This window comes from Bos indicus, chromosome 27, assembly GCF_029378745.1.
Source record: "Bos indicus isolate NIAB-ARS_2022 breed Sahiwal x Tharparkar chromosome 27, NIAB-ARS_B.indTharparkar_mat_pri_1.0, whole genome shotgun sequence".
Lineage (NCBI taxonomy): Eukaryota > Metazoa > Chordata > Mammalia > Artiodactyla > Bovidae > Bos > Bos indicus.
This window is the reverse complement of record NC_091786.1, coordinates 2,595,423-2,611,567: the sequence shown is the minus strand read 5'-3', so window position 1 is coordinate 2,611,567 and position 16,145 is coordinate 2,595,423. Positions and strand designations below refer to the sequence as shown.

Below are 16,145 nucleotides of genomic sequence, written 5' to 3'. Positions count from 1 at the left end.
AGTCAGACACAACTGAGTGACTGAACAACAAAAGCCACCTATATGAAATGGGTGGGTGTGAATTTTAAGGATTTCGTGTTTCTACTTGGTCAGATGAAAAAATCTTGTTTACTAAATAATGGATCCTCATGAACTTAGGACATACTCAGAAGATGCAAATTAAATTTGCTCATGGGAAGATTCACAGGGAAGATTCATGGGAAGATTCTTCTAAATGCTGTACACACACATCTGAGATCTCTCAGAGTCTGCAGGTCCCTGTCATTTGAAGCCCTGTTCACACCATTATTGTTGCTTGTATTCAGATCTCTGTCAGGGGCCTTTGTTGTGCTTTTATTAATATATAATATCTAAAAATCCTATGAAATATTAGATTCTTTTCTTTCCTTAGGCTAGAGAGTTCCATCTACTCTCTAATGCATTTTTAGTGACACTAAATTGCCTTAAGGCTTGACGAGACGAGTCTAAAACTTGTCACTATAAGAAGAAAAATGACCCAGAAATGACACATAATGTGTGAAAATCAAAAGGCTAATAAAAGGATTGTGATATTCACAGCAGCCACACATGCATCTCTCAATGATGCCATTGTCTGCAAGGCTGTGCGTGACACCTCTGATGATGCCTTAGGAGGGAGGGGCTGGTTTCCATGGACCATCTTGCAGCCTGAAGTCAGTCTGCATGTATTAGGGCCAGGTCTTGCCATCGGTGGAGCATATACAGTTGAGCATCAGAGTTCCTTTCCCCAGTGCAGTATGGCCAATTTATCAAAGAATCAGTAGGCTATCCAAAATAGCTTCTTTTGAAATAGAGGCACGTGATTGCAGACAGAGGCTAGCAAGGTGGCTCCTGAGGTGGGTTTCCCTCGCCACCCTTGGAATTTACTCCTGGAGTCTTGCATTGTGGTGGCTGGTTGCACATTTAGTGTGAGGTGCAAGGCGGCTGAATTCATGTCTTTGTCTCCTGTTTGTCCTGTGTAGTCTCAGGGATACTGTAAGTGCAACAAGCTCTGCTGGAGGCAGTGAGGGATTTCAAGGTGAATGAAATGTGAGGCTTTCTCCTGGGGAGCCTTCTCCTGGGAGCTGCCTCTCTGTGGGGCTTCTTTTCCCAGCTTTTCCCAGCTTTAGTTTATTTCTCCAATGAAATATTATGTGGAACAATGAAAGAGCAAAGCTTACCTCAAAGAGAGGAAAAGGAGGAGAGGAGGAACAGGAGAGCACCCAGAATCCCAGAGTCTACAGGGGAAAACCTCTGGAGCAGGGAGGAATGGGCACCTCTTTGGAGCAGCACTCTTTAGGACAAACCCGGCTACTTGCTATTCCCTGAACAAATCACCAGCTCTGAAACCAACAGGGCTTTCTATGGTGGGTTTCACTCTAGTACACAGATACTGAAAGGAAAGTGTGGAGATCAAACCAGTCAATCCTAAAGGAAATCAACCCTGAATATTCATGGAAAGGACTGATGCTGAAGCTGAAGCTCCAAAATTTTGGCTACCTGATGCGAAGAACTAACTCACTGGAAAAGACCCTAATGCTGGGAAAGATTGAGGGCAGGAAGAGAAGGGGGCAATAGAGGATAAGATGGCTGGATGGCATCACTGGCTCAATGGACATGAAGTTGAGCAAACTCCAGGAGATAGTGAAGGACAGGGAAGCCTGGAGTGCTGGAGTTCACGGGGTCACAGAGTCAGATATGACTTAATGACTGAACAACAAGAACAACAAATTAATTATATGAATCTTTAAATATACAACACAAATTTCAATTTCTGGCCTTTTCAATTTCTTATCTTTTCACTAAAGGTAAAATCATTTTTCCCCATAATAATTTATATTTATTTACCTCATTGTCCAATAGTTGTTTGATGAAGTATCCCTTGCTCCCATTAGCTCAACCGTGCATCTTTATGACTAGTAGGGCGCCTCATGCTAAAAGCCAGACCATAACCAGTTGTGAACCAATGCAGGTAAAAAAATGTTATTTTCTCTCTTCTTCTCTTCTATTTAAAATACAAAATCACTCTGCTTCAACTATTTAACTTAAAAGTTGCCATTTGGATATTTGTTATCAATCACTGTTTATCTTGAGATTACACAAAATCAGTTGTCTAAATTATTTGTGATAATTTCCAACTATTCACAATAGTCAAACTTGTTTGACAAAATTAATCTAAGGTGTTCTGAATTCATTTGCCAGTTGGAAGGTACTAATAATTTTTTTCTGTTATTTTCTTCTGAGTACTTTCCAGAAAACCAAATTAGTTTTCCTAATGTTATATGTATGTCTTCAAACATAGTAATCATAAAATCCAATCATAAATAAAAGCTTAGTTTGTTATGTATTTGAAGTTGAAAGTGTGCATGGATTTTAAATCGGACTAATTTATGCACTAGATAAAACCAAAGCAAGAGGTTGAAATAATAAATTAGAAGTTGGGTCATCATCAGTTTCAAGCTCAGCCTTGTTCATCACAACGCAGAATTTACCCATCAGTGGCTCTGTTTTTCATTGCATAGTCAAGAACAGAGGTTGCTTATTAGTGATTTTTATTGTTTGAAAGTAGAAAAGCCTAGCTATTTTATCAGTTGTTATTTTCAATCATTTGTTGAAAGGTTTCAGGCAAGAAATTAAGGAATGGATTCTGTACATACTTTGGACAGATTTCCCCAGAACCCAGATAGAGATTTCTGGACTAGATCCTCTGTGGTAACCCTACAGTGATTATGGAACATTAGGAAGAATCCTCACCTCTGGTAGAAGAGCTTTTTTAATTTTTGTCTGACGAAAATCGGAGGAGGGTATGAACTCTGTTAGGTGTGAAAGAGTTCTGTCTCAGAGAGTGAGAACAAAGGGGCAATCTAATAGTAGGATCTTAAAACATTTTAAAAGTTAACTTGTAATAAAATCAGAAGTGGTAGAATTATTGTAATATAGAAACAAAAGTGTACTTGTGATTCTATTAGCACTCCAAAAATAGCTTTATGCTGATTTTTCCTGATACACAGATTCAGATACTTATAAAGCTAAGAGTTACCTGAGGTAACAATTTTGTAGAAAATCTTTTTATTCTCTGTATTGCTACATATTATGCTCATTTTGAAGAAACATTGTATTCTTTGAAATGCATATGGAATAATATAGTCAATCATATTTCTATTAATGGACATTCTCATGACTTCCAAAAAGCAACTCTGGCTATATTTTCTCCTACTTTGGATAATAAATCTATATTATATTGCTAGAAATGAGATCTACCAGTCAACATTAACAGGATTCACTAAGAATGCCTTAAGTTGATCAGATGTATGAAAAGCATGTATGAAAAAGATAGATACTTTGTTGGGGTGGAGTGCATCCATTAGAACTATGAATGACAGGCTTTGGAACTAAAGTAGGTAGATGCTAGGGGGAAACAATAATATCATTTTCCTTCCTTTATGTTTGATCATGCCCAAAATATTGTGTGAGACACTAGCACCCCAGTTTGAGAGGATCAAAAAAACATGAACACACTCTTAAATCCCAGCGCTCCCTAACCTATTATTAATCACACCACTTGGTTTATTTTGCTCACAGTACTTATGACACTTTCATTTTCTTCTTATTTTATTTTATTTTATTTTTTTTTTTTTTTACACTGAACCACCAGGGAAGCCCAGAGAGTAACATACTAAGCACCAAATGTCATGTCATTTCCTCTCCCCATGTTTTTACTTTTCTCTTCTCCTATCCTTCCTTCAACCAAGGACATTCAGTGTGATCAATTTGTTTCTTTTTTTTTTCTTTAATAGAAAATTATTTAATTAGTATACATGTGTTCCCCATCCTGAACCCTCCTCACTCCTCCCTCTCCACACCATCCCTCTGGGTCGTCCCAGTGCACCCGCCCCAAGCATCCAGCATCGTGCATTGAACCTGGACTGGCATCTCGTTTCATACATGACGTTTCACATGTTTCAATGCCATTCTCCCAAATATTCCCACCCTCTCCCTCTCCCACAGAGTCCATAAGACTGTTCTATACATCAGTGTCTCTTTTGCTGTCTCGTATACAGGGTTATCGTTACCATCTTTCTAAATTCCATATATATGCGTTAGTATACTGTATTGGTGTTTTTCCTTCTGGCTTACTTCACTCTGTATAATAGGCTCCAGTTTCATCCACCTCATTAGAACTGATTCAAATGTATTCTTTTTAATGGCTGAGTAATACTCCATTGTGTATATGTACCACAGCTTTCTTATCCATTCATCTGCTGATGGGCATCTAGGTTGCTTCCATGTCCTGGCTATTATAAACAGCGCTGCGATGAACATTTTGTCCTCCTTTAACTAGATTGCTATCCCCATGAGACTTTGTCAATCGCAATTTCTGTATCTTTGGTACCTGGAGTAGTGTATGGCACATAGATATTCAATAAAAATGTATTGAAAGAATGATGAGAAGTATGAGAACTGAAATTTAGGTAAATAAGGGGAACTGAAGACTGGGACCTAGCATAAAGAACAGAGAGAGAGAATAGTTGTTTTCAAACCAAATATTTAGATTTTTTTCTCTTATTTAGTCTGTTCTCAGAAGTCTAAACAATGACCAAAGGCCAATGAAATTATGAAGGGATGTGTCTAAAAAGTATAGCTATTCTAAATAACTGCTATAACCAGACATTGAAATTAGAATTCTGTTTACATTTTATTTTTTTAAAAGATAATACATATTATGTCATTATAAAGCTTTTCTCAAAATTACCTCCATAGAATTCTAGTTGCCCTGGATACTTTGTGCAAAAGGGTTTCCTAATCAGATAAATTTGGAAAATTCTACATATTTTAAATTTTCTTAAGTAGGCAAAGCACATTTTGCATATTAAATTTTAGTAAGCTGAGAGTCCCCTTTGGACAAGAAAGATGGTGAATTGTGTTTAATCCAGGTCTTTTCACATTGATTTGACCCTGATGTGATGATTTTTATAGACATCTGTGATGATCCCAGGATGTTACGTTCAAGTGTGAGAGATGCTCTTATGTTACTGGAATAATGTCCACTGTGACGTTGCAGACCAGAATTTTTTCCATAAGCAAGAAAAGACAGCATTTGTTTATTTTTTCATTATCTTTTACCTATTAATAACTTTACATATTACATGGGCAACTATTCATATTTTCTCTAAAAGACTGTCTTTCATTCCCGTTTTTGTCAACCTCAACCTTGGAGCTTGTCAAATGGACACAGGCAGAATTTCCTCTTGTAACAACAGGCTTGTAGGATTATAAAGCAACACTGCCCTGAATTCAGTGCCATACAGCAGGCTTAGAAGAAGGGATCGGGTGTACTCAGACCCGAGGTATGCCTCTCGCATTTCCTCATGCACCTGCTGAGTTGTGATGCTGCGACCACATTCCGTTACTGCTCCCAGCCTTAAGGCTTCGTGTTTCCTGAGGCAGCTCTGGAGGCAAAGAAGTTTTTCATCTGACTCCAGTCTGGATGGGTTGCTTTTTTCTAAAGCAAAGTATCTTTTCCTGTAAGATGCATTTCTGAAATGTAATAGCACCAGCCTTCTTCTAAATATAATTAACATATTACAGTGGTAACAAATTCTTTGAATGCATGTGTACTCATTCACTTCAGTTGTGTCCATCTCTGTGCGACCCATGGACTGTAGCCCACCAGACTCCTCTGTCCTTGGAATTCTCCAGGCAAGAATACTGGAATGGGTTGTCATGCCCTCCCCCAGGGGATCTTCCCAACCCAGAGATCGAACCTGCGTCTCCTGAGGCTCCTGTGTTGCAGACAGATTCTTTACTACTGACCCACCAGGGAAGCCCCAACAAATTCTCTACTGAGACATTTTTTCCCTTGTTTTTCATTGGAAGCAAGTTTTATGAGGATGATAAGAACACTTAACTTGAAAAGTATCTTTAAAAAAAATCTTAACGTGTACATTGCTATTGACTAAGCTACAATGGTGTATAGCAGATCTCTAGAAATTATTTATCTTACTTAACTTAAGCTTTATGCCTTTGAATTAATAACTTCCCATTTCCCCTTGACCCCACTAGCCTCTGGTCACCATCCTTCTAGTTTTTTATTTTATAAATTTGACTATATTTGACACCTCATATAAATGGAATGCTAGAGTCCTTATCTTTTTGTATACTGAGACATTTCTTAATGGGGCTTTTTCTTTTTTCTTTTTTTTGGTAGGATGTTTATCCACATGGAAGGACATCCAGTTTTGTTTTGATTCCAGGGTTTAATTCCTTCAGATGCATTTCTTACTTAAACTGCAAACACCTGGTCCTGCCATGTCTGTTATTGCTTAATTTTAGAGAAGATACCTTAAGGATCATATATTTATTTAAGATAATTTGGCAAAACGGGAATTTGAACCCAAGTCTTGTGCTTCATTAAAGGGTTTATCTGTGAATAATTGCTAATGGGTCACTTAATATTTTTATATTGTTTTGATGGCATTACATGGTAGCAGCACTGTGATGGTTTCTTTTAAAGACATCTTCCACGAGTAATCCGGGTTGTTTTTGGTTTTGTAATTGCTCAGGGTTGGTGCAAATGTACAGTTCTCCTGCGAGGACAATTACGTGCTCCAGGGATCCAAGAGCATAACGTGTCAGAGAGTCACAGAGACCCTGGCTGCGTGGAGCGACCACCGGCCGATTTGCAGAGGTGAGTCGGGGTGGTCACGTCTGCCCAGATTCTCTTTCCTTATAGCTGAATACACAAGGAGATCCAAGTGCAAAGTCCAGTGTATAGACAGCAAAACTTGGTGATGATTTACCTTTTTGTGGTGATGTCGGTTAACAAGAAATATTTTTTTTTTAATTTTTTAGGAGACAAACATTTCCAAGGATATTTGTGTTTTTTAAATGTCAGGAAGTACACGAGCAAACCTAATCATTCCAACACATTCTATATAACTTGGTATCCATCTATCTATACACACAGCTTGCATATGTACGAAGATATGTTACATAACTAGATGCTTTGGAATCAGAATGCAAGTCCCTGTAAATCTAAAAATGCTCACTTTGCAATAGCAGTGAAGTTATTTTTTTGAATTTTGATAGTATAAGTGATAAAGGGAGTTTGTTAGCATGATCTGAAGTCATCATTTTATTATTAAACTAATCTTGGACATAGAACAAAATGTTGCATTATCATCATCTTCTTCAATGAGGTCAAATATTTGTTGCATCTATGAAATATGTGAAAAATCCTACCAGAATTATAGAAGCCATAGGGAAACCAGCAGAAAACTGTTTTGGATATTTTACTCAGGAAAAAATTAATAAAATTAAAAGAAAAGCTAGCTGTTTTGGGGTTTTTTTTGTTTGTTTGTTTGTTTGCATTGTGGCCATTAAATAATTTATGCAAGGTGGTAGTTTTAAAGGAAGAAGAAAAAAACTACTAAGCTGAACAAAGAATAAAAGGGGAAGTTTCATATATAACAATATCTTTTCCCTCCTTATAGTCTTTTTCAGATGAATGGATTTATAAATTTTTATTTAAAATGTTTTGGTTGTAAAAATGTATAATGCAAAATGAACCATGTCAGTTACATCCTGGGAAATGAAGTAGTTGTGAAATAAATGGCTAGTTTCATCAAAGCTAAAATACTAGATTACCTGGTTTACTATAGAGTGCCCTTACCTTTTCACATGTAGAGAACACACCTTTGTAGCATCTGTGCATCCCAAGGGCAGAGTGGGTGTGTGGGCTGCCTGCAGGTGACCCTTCCCTGTGAAATGCTTCCCTTCCTGGAGGAGCACCCGCTCTCGTCAGGAGGAGTGTGTGGCTGTGGCCTCCCCTGTTGTCACTAGACTATCTGTACACTAATATTTACTAATGCAACGTCATTAGGCTTTCAAAGGAGCTCTAGCAAAATCAGTGTTCCCACCATGAAGCGGTAATGCTCATTCTCCCAGTGACAAATGAGGACCAAGCCTCAGGTACTAGCTTTCCCCCTAAGGGGGAACAATGTGTTCATTTTTTAATGTTTTTCTTGCCTTTCTAGATCAGGAACATACAGCATTATTTTAAAAGCCCACACTAAACTTGGAGAAGGCACTGGTAACCCACTCCAGTACTCTTGCCTGGAAACTCCCATGGACGGAGGAGCCTGGTAGGCTGGAGTCCGTGGGGTCACTAAGAGTCAGACAGGACTGAGCAACTTCCCTTTCACTTTTCACTTTCATGCATTGGAGAAGGAAATGGCAACCCACTCCAGTGTTCTTGCCTGGAGAATCCCAGAGACGGAGGAGCCTGATGGGCTGCCGTCTATGGGGTTGCACAGAGTCGGACACGACTGAAGCGACTTAGCAGCAGCAGCAGCAGCAGACAAAACTAGTAACTGTACATCTGTTTCAAATTTATATTAAATGTAACATAAAGGGAATATCGATCAGGATATTATTTGATTCTTACCTTATTTATTAATTCAGAAGTTTTCCTTGTATCTCATCTAGACTCAAAATCTAGGCCAAATCTCTAGGCCAAATCTCATCTAGACTCAAAATCTCATCTTTCTCAGCATGTTGGCTCCTAACTGTGCCCTGACTTGGTACCAAACACTCAGAGGCGCTTGTCTCAGCCGACAGCTGCTCCAGCCAGGCTAAGGGAGGACAGTTCCTCTACCCCCCTGAGCTACCAGCTGCTCACTCCCAGAGGCCCCCAGAGGAGGAGCCACCTGACTTCCTGTCCCCATAGATTCTCACAGTCTACTTTATCATATTTGAGAAGAGATGTTCCTCCACAGGGTGTTTGTCTGTTGTGTGATTCTTGGTCTGGTTCCTGTGGACAGCTTCTCCCCTCTCTCCAGCATCCACTTCTCTCCTTCACACTCAGATTTACTTTATCTCTCCCCCTCCACCCCTAACTCCCGGTTGATGACTCAGCTGTTTTCCTTCAATTAGATGTACTTTCTTTTTCATGGACTAATCTTTTAGTTTATTTCCACTTACTACTTGTAACTCTATGAAATAATGAGCTATAGCAGCTGGGAATAATTCTTAAGAAAGCATTTTCTTATAGGATGTGTATTTTAAATCTATATACTGGAGCAGACTGTGTCTGGGGATCAATAAAAAATATCTTTAAAAACACAATTTTAAAGAAACCTGTATTTTAGAGCATTTAGAGTAATAAGACATTAAATAAACCTTAAATCAAAAGTCCTGAAATCTCCTAAATAGAAGAATTTGACATAAACTGTTTAGGGTAAGGTGATAACAATTAGGTGACTTAAAAAAAATACACCTCAAGAGAAACTTAAAACAAATGGATGTGAATTTTTCTTTCATATAGAATTAAGATATAGGCAGTATAGGACAAGGATGGGCAGGTCTGTTTCAGAGATGGAAATTTCCTCAAGTCTCACTCTGTCCTCCCTGTGGTCAAACCTCCATCCTCATGGTCCAAGGCGGCATCCAAACTCCAGGCAACAGGATGGAGGAGTTTAGGAGAGAGTCTGCAAAAACCATCACATGCATTCCTTCTCAGTCCAATTGGCCAAAATCCAGCCAGACATTCTCACCTTGTTGTGAGACTTAGAAACATATATATATATATATATATATATATATGTATATTCCAGGTGGTTACATATATAGCAAACAATTATACTTCTATGAAAGAAAAGGAACATAGCTATTAAGGGAATCTTTGCCATAGGGGTGTATTTCCATAAGAAGGAGAGATGGAGTCAATCACTCAAAATATGACATTTTTTTTCTACCCTCTATCATCTGCAGCTTTTCATGAGTGGAGTGTGTAGATAAATTAAGGGATAAATCATCCCTCTCTCATGTCCCTTGGCATTTTTGTATCAGTGTAGGATTATATTTGTAAGCAATATAGAAGAGAAGAGGTGGAGCTGTGTGCCTGTGCATATCCTACTTTCTGGACTAGAAAGGGCTCATCTGTGAGTCTTGTGGTTAAGCAGGGAACCTGTCCTCCACACTCAGCTCCCTTTTCCTGCCCTGTCCTCACCTCCTGGCCATACAACCTTCTCCCAAGAGGTCAGCTTCCTTCTGCAAAGCCAGCAGGAACATCCCTCTCTCTAGTCTGGGTGACAGTCTTCTATTTATCAAGTAGTCACCATGTACCATGACTTAATCAGGTACACATACAGATGGATGGTCAAGTGCTTCAGTGCATCTTAGGCTGACCCTATAGAGGACCACTTCATGGAGCCTCTAGAGCAGGGCTCTCAGCCAGAAATAAAATGCAAGCCACTGATCTAATTTTAGGGAGCTCAAATCTGGTGATCTGTGACAACCTAGAGGGGTGGGATGGAGGTTCAAGAGGGAGAGAAAATGCATGTACCTATGGCTGATTCCTGTTGATGTATGAGAGAAACCAATGCAATATTGTAAAGCAATTATCCTCCAATTAAAAATAAATAAATTGTTTAAAAAAAGCATCTAGTAGCCAGATTGGAAAAGAAGCAGGTGCAGTTAATTTTAAGAATATTATTTAACCCTAAACATATCAATTATTTTAATGTATAGTTGAAAAGACTCTAAGGAGATACCTTTTCTTCCCACTTTGTTTTATTCACACTCTGTCTTGGACATTCAGTGTGCATTTTATGCTCACGGCTCAGACCAGCATCATTTCAAGCGCGGCTCAGACCAGCATCATTTCAAGCGCTCCATCTTCAGAGGTGCTGGTGGCTACCATGGACAGTGCTGCGCTTACTGCTGCTCTCAGCCGAGTTTTCTCAGCTCCCAACACCCTTGTGGGTGTGACGGGCAGAACTGGTCTCTCTGAGTCATGAGCAGTTTCCTGGCTGGTGTCCCTCATTTCTCCTATTAAAACCCATCCATTTTCCAGGTTGGCAATGTTTAGGAACCCTGTGTCTGTCATCATCCCCTCCTTTAAATAGTGTCTCTACTGGCTTTTAATGACTGATTCCCCAACTAAAGAAGAGCTGAGAAACCTTTATTGAAGTGGAGATTTTATGACTATTCTCTAAAGATGGCTTTAGCTGTCTAAAGTGTAGGAGGAAATGGATAACATGAAGCATAATACTATTTCATGCTACACAAAACAGAATACAGGAGTATTTACTTAGCTATCCGTAGATTCCAAACACCAAGGGCAATTTTTCAAGTTCGTCTTCCCCTCTGTGCTACTGCCGTAATACACTGTAAGTCAGAGGTGAGCAGTACAGTTTGGGTATTCCTGACGCACTCTGAGCTTTTAAAGCAGCCGTCATATTGATCATCTCAGCCACATGTTCTAAATTCAGCCATCTATCAAATGTAATACAATGCCCCTGGTCTAAGCACTGCACACATTATGAGCTTTCAGATCAGTCAATTAAGGAAGGGCTGATTCTCAAGGTTCCGATCTTCATGAAGGGTCTCTAACTCTTAAGTAATTATCGTGCCTTCTCCATGGGAGGATTATTGGATAGAAGCATTTGATAAATTGCAGTGAGTCAGGAGGGATCGTTCACATCTGGACACTGGGTCCTAAGCCAATGCTTACATTAGCTAATTAACCCTGAGGATGGGGGATGTTACCTTTTCTTCCTGTTGGCACACAGATGAATGGTTGCCATAGCTCAGTAATTATACAAGTGATCTTGTTTAAAATTATACTTACTTCATTTAGGGATATGAAAACAACCATTATGATTTTTCACAGGGTAAAATATTACGAGCTGTTTGAAACTGTATAAGTATCTTTAACTGGCAATATTTTTTTTTAAATAAGCAAACAAAATAGAGAAGAAGAGGATGCACTTGTATTTTTTTTTGAGTAAAATGTTTCAGCTGGCATTTATTCCATCGGTGTTTGAGCAGGGTATATAGAGAGAATTTCTTTTAATGCTAATGAACATTAATCTGTGGAATTAATATTTGTAGTTGCTGTCTGAGTTGACAAGGCACATAAGAAAAGTGAAGTGGCTTTTGCAGTTGTAACTGTGGTTGCATGGACGCCAGTTAGAGCCTCAGAGGGTCACAGAATAGAGCTAGTATTATCTCAGGATTCCAAGTCAGGTTAGCCCAGCAGTATCCTTAACTTATTAACTTGTCACTTACTGAGAACTTTACAGTGTAATCTTCCCTACTCATATTTCCTCTCCATACAGAAATGACCTTTTAAATAGTAGTGGAAAGACCATTTATACCTGAAAGATGACTTCATTCTACCAGACTAAGGGTCCAGAGCCAATTTGAAGACTGTATTTTAATACTGATTATTATGTCAGGTAACTATGAGCCCATAGATTTAAAGAAACATACACTTTAAAGGAAAAGAAAACAACAACTTCTTTGTCATAGATATAACAGAAAATATATATATGCACTCTAAACTTTTAAAGCAGACCTTATATTGATTATCTCAGCCACATGTTCTAAATCCAACCATCTATCAAATGCAATAAAATGCCTATGGTCTGAGCACTGCACATATTGTAAGATTTCAGATCAGTCAATTAAGGAAGGAATTGACCTTAATTGAGAGCTCTTAGGATTTACTCTAAGAATTTTCATACATAACAGACATTGGTATATTTAGTACATTTATCACGCTGTACATTACATTCCTAGGACTGATTTGTCTCATAACTAGAGCTTTGTACCATCTGACCACCTTCTTTCAATCCTCCCCTCCACTGTTCTGCACCCCTTAGTAACCACAAATCTCATCTATTTTTTATGAGTTTGTATGTGAAGTGTAATTGCCTAGAACACCATGTTAATTCCTGTTACCCAACATAGTGATTCCATATTTCTATAAAGTACAAAATTATCATGATAATAAGTCTAGTTATCATATATCACCATAAAAAGTTATTAAATTATTATTGGCTATATTCCCTAAGCTATGACTCATTTATTTGATGACTGGAATTTTGTACCTCTTAATTTCTCACACTTTTAACTTTTACTTTAATTCCAGTGAATTTGGATAAATTTCTGTTTTCGCTTCTAGACTTCTAAGGATATGTACTCTTTACTTGAATGTCAATTGGGAGAAAAACATGTTTTTCTCTATTTCTTATTAAGTTACTGAAGATAACAAAGTCATGTATTTTTATGCCACTGCTCTCAAATTCACCTGACATAAAATGACTTGGAAACCAGTGTTGCTGCTGCTGCTGAGTAGCTTCAGTCGTGTCTGATTCTGTGCGACCCCATAGATGGCAGCCCACCAGGCTCCCCCGTCCCTGGGATTCTCCAGGCAAGAACACTGGAGTAGGTTGCCATTTCCTTCTCCAATGCATGAAAGTGAAAAGTGAAGGTGAAGTCGCTCAGTCGTGTCCGACTCTTAGCGACCTCATGGACTGCAGCCTACCAGGCTCCTCCGTCCATGGGATTTCCCTGGCAAGAGTATTGGAGTGGGGTGCCATTGCCTTCTCCAGGAAACCAGTGTTAACTGGGTGCTAATAATGCTCCTAGAACATGCCTGGGGTGTTTCTGACAGCCTGCCTGCGTTTGTTGTCTTCCTTCTGCCTGGAACGCTTCTCCCCCAGACCCCCAGGTGGTTCTCCATCCTGCACCCACCATCAGATGTCATCTCATCCAAACCCTTCCGTGCCCATTCTGTGCCCACCCTCTTCCAAATGCTCTGTGAACCCTGACTCTGCTTTCCTGCAGAAATCGAGTGTCTTCCTGCCATTAGACGTCTGTGTGGTTAATCCCCTGATGCAGGCGTGGAGCTTAGGTTTTTCTCTCTTTGCTGCATCCTCTGTGCTGGAAACAGCACCCAACTCTCAGTGAGCACTCACTGTGCATTTTCTTTTTACTACCTGTGCTATGGTGTGTGGTGCTCTACTTACATTCCTTCCTCCAACCCTTACAGAAATCGTGGATGAAGTTATGATTGTTATAATAAGTGGATTACCCGAGAGGCTTAAAATTAAATAATTTAAGATAACACATCTGGTAGCTTCATAAACCAGATCTGGAACTCAAGAGTGATTCAGAAAAGCAAGCTCTTAACCTCTGGCATACTTTCTCCATTTTGGCTGAGTCTGGATATGGACATAAAATGGGTGATTTTCTTTTAAATTCTACAAGAATCACACTCTCCAATATAATTCTTAATTTGCTTTTAAAAAGCTTCTGAGTCCAGATATCCTATTAATTTAAGTTTAATCAATTAGAATATTCTTCTCTTCAATTTAATTTCATTAAGTAGTTACTATAGAATGGTAAAGATTCCCGGAACTGATTGAACATAAATAGATAAATTACTACTTCAAGTTGCGTAAGATAAATCATGTGAAACAAATACATGTTATACTTAATAAATACTCAATGATTAATGGATAAATAGCACATATTGGCATTTAAAACTGGTTAGTTTTCTTCTCCCTTTCCACTTTCCTTCTTTATATGTTATATTTCCAGTGATCATTTTGTAAATTCTAGTTTAATTTTAAAAACACAGTAGATATAAGTAAAATTTGAGTTTACAAATTTAGAACACTGTCACATAAGTACTATTAACTGTACATTAATTAGATCATGGTTATTATCAAAGAACATCTATTAAGCATTTTTAAGATTTCTGTGCAAATTACTTTACGTTAGGTGTTATATTTCCAAAAAGATTCAGACACGGGGGAATGCCTTGGCAAGAGCAGAAAGTGGCGAGTGTGTACTCAACTCTAAAATGTGTAAATGTGTGTATACATTTCCATTATGGGAATGTATTTATATCTTGCTATAAAGACTTGCTTGACACTGGCATATTGTAGTTACCTAATTATTTGCTTAATTAGATACTTTGTTGACTAATTGAATATGTGTTTAGCACAGAAGCAACTGTTTGGGAAGCAGGTCCTGGTCTCCAAGGATACAGTGAGGTTGCTCATCACAATCAGAGCAGGTCACTAAGCCTTGTAGTGTCTGAACAGCTGCACAGCCCTTTTGGGGAGGAGTGAGGAGTCAGCAGAGTCCAGGAGTGGAGAGAGACGGGCAAGGGGGGAAAGCTTCAGAGTCAAATCATACAGTCTTCTGATCATCAGTCCAGTTTGTACTCAGTTATAGCGACAAACTGCAGCTTGCAAAGCAGCATAGATGTGGTTAGTAGATAAACTGAGGCCACCCGCCCACTTTCTGCAGAAGGGTCTGCACACCCTCACCATCCTAACTGAGCATGACCCTCGGGCCGGTGGCAGAAACTCCCTCCACAATCATTCCCAGAGCTTACAAATTTAGAACACTGTCACATAAGTAACATTAAATGTACATTAATTAGATCATGGTTATTATCAAAGAACATTTATTAAGCATTTTTAAGATTTGCTTAAAAATCTGGCCTGCTGATGTTCACTCATGGGATACACTGCAGTGCAGCTTTAGTCCCGGTTTACCTGTAATCTCTGTGGCTGTTCTGTGTTCTTCTCTGGCTCTTCTTATCCTTCTCAAAGCCTGGATGTTTGACAAACATGATAGAGAGTGAAGGCAATGGAAGACAATTAGCCTTATGGTGCTGGAAGCTGATGGAAGGAAGAAGAGGGGAGTGACAGGCAGGAGTGACGTTCGCTCTGCTGCCCCCTCTCAGCAGCTCAGGGAGATCGCAGCTTAGTCTGAGCCTTTCTGCCACAGTGCCAGAGCATAGAGAGAAAACCCCAGACAGGGTGTCTGCAGGAGATGTAGAAGAGAATGTCCAGTCTGCACTTCAGCCTCTATGCATACTTGGAGAATGGCACACAGAGATCATGGTAACTCAAGACACGTTGCTATTATCTGGTAGAGACTCTACACATGGGAGGTTGAACTTTGGGTTGTCACCAATAGCAAATCTTGTGGTTGTGACTAGTAGCAAAGGCTTGATACAAGAAAATAGTACCTAATGAATTGTAATTGGTGTGATGATGATAGGATCATCACATGATGAGTGCTAAGTCACTTCAGTCGTGTCCGACTCTGTGTGACCCCATAGACGGCAGCCCACCAGGCTTCCCCGTCCCTGGGATTCTCCAGGCAAGAACACTGGAGTGGGTTGCCATTTCCTTCTCCAATGCATGAAAGTGAAAAGTGAAAGTGAAGTTGCTCAGTCCTGTCCGACCCTCAGTGACCCCATGGACTGCAGCCTTCCAGGCTCCTCCATCCATGGGATTTTCCAGGCAAGAGTACTGGAGTGGGGTGCCATTGCCTTC

At 39.3% G+C, this 16,145-nt stretch overlaps 1 protein-coding gene across 1 annotated transcript in view; it reads left to right on the top strand.

The window, feature by feature from the left end:
- CSMD1 (CUB and Sushi multiple domains 1) overlaps positions 1-16,145 on the top strand; it is a 2,070,704-nt gene that overhangs the window by 1,495,822 nt on the left and 558,737 nt on the right. Inside the window, exon 9 of the mRNA XM_070781602.1 lies at positions 6,561-6,685. Within this exon, the coding sequence (XP_070637703.1) occupies positions 6,561-6,685 (125 nt within the window). The remainder of the gene's footprint in view (positions 1-6,560; positions 6,686-16,145) is intronic.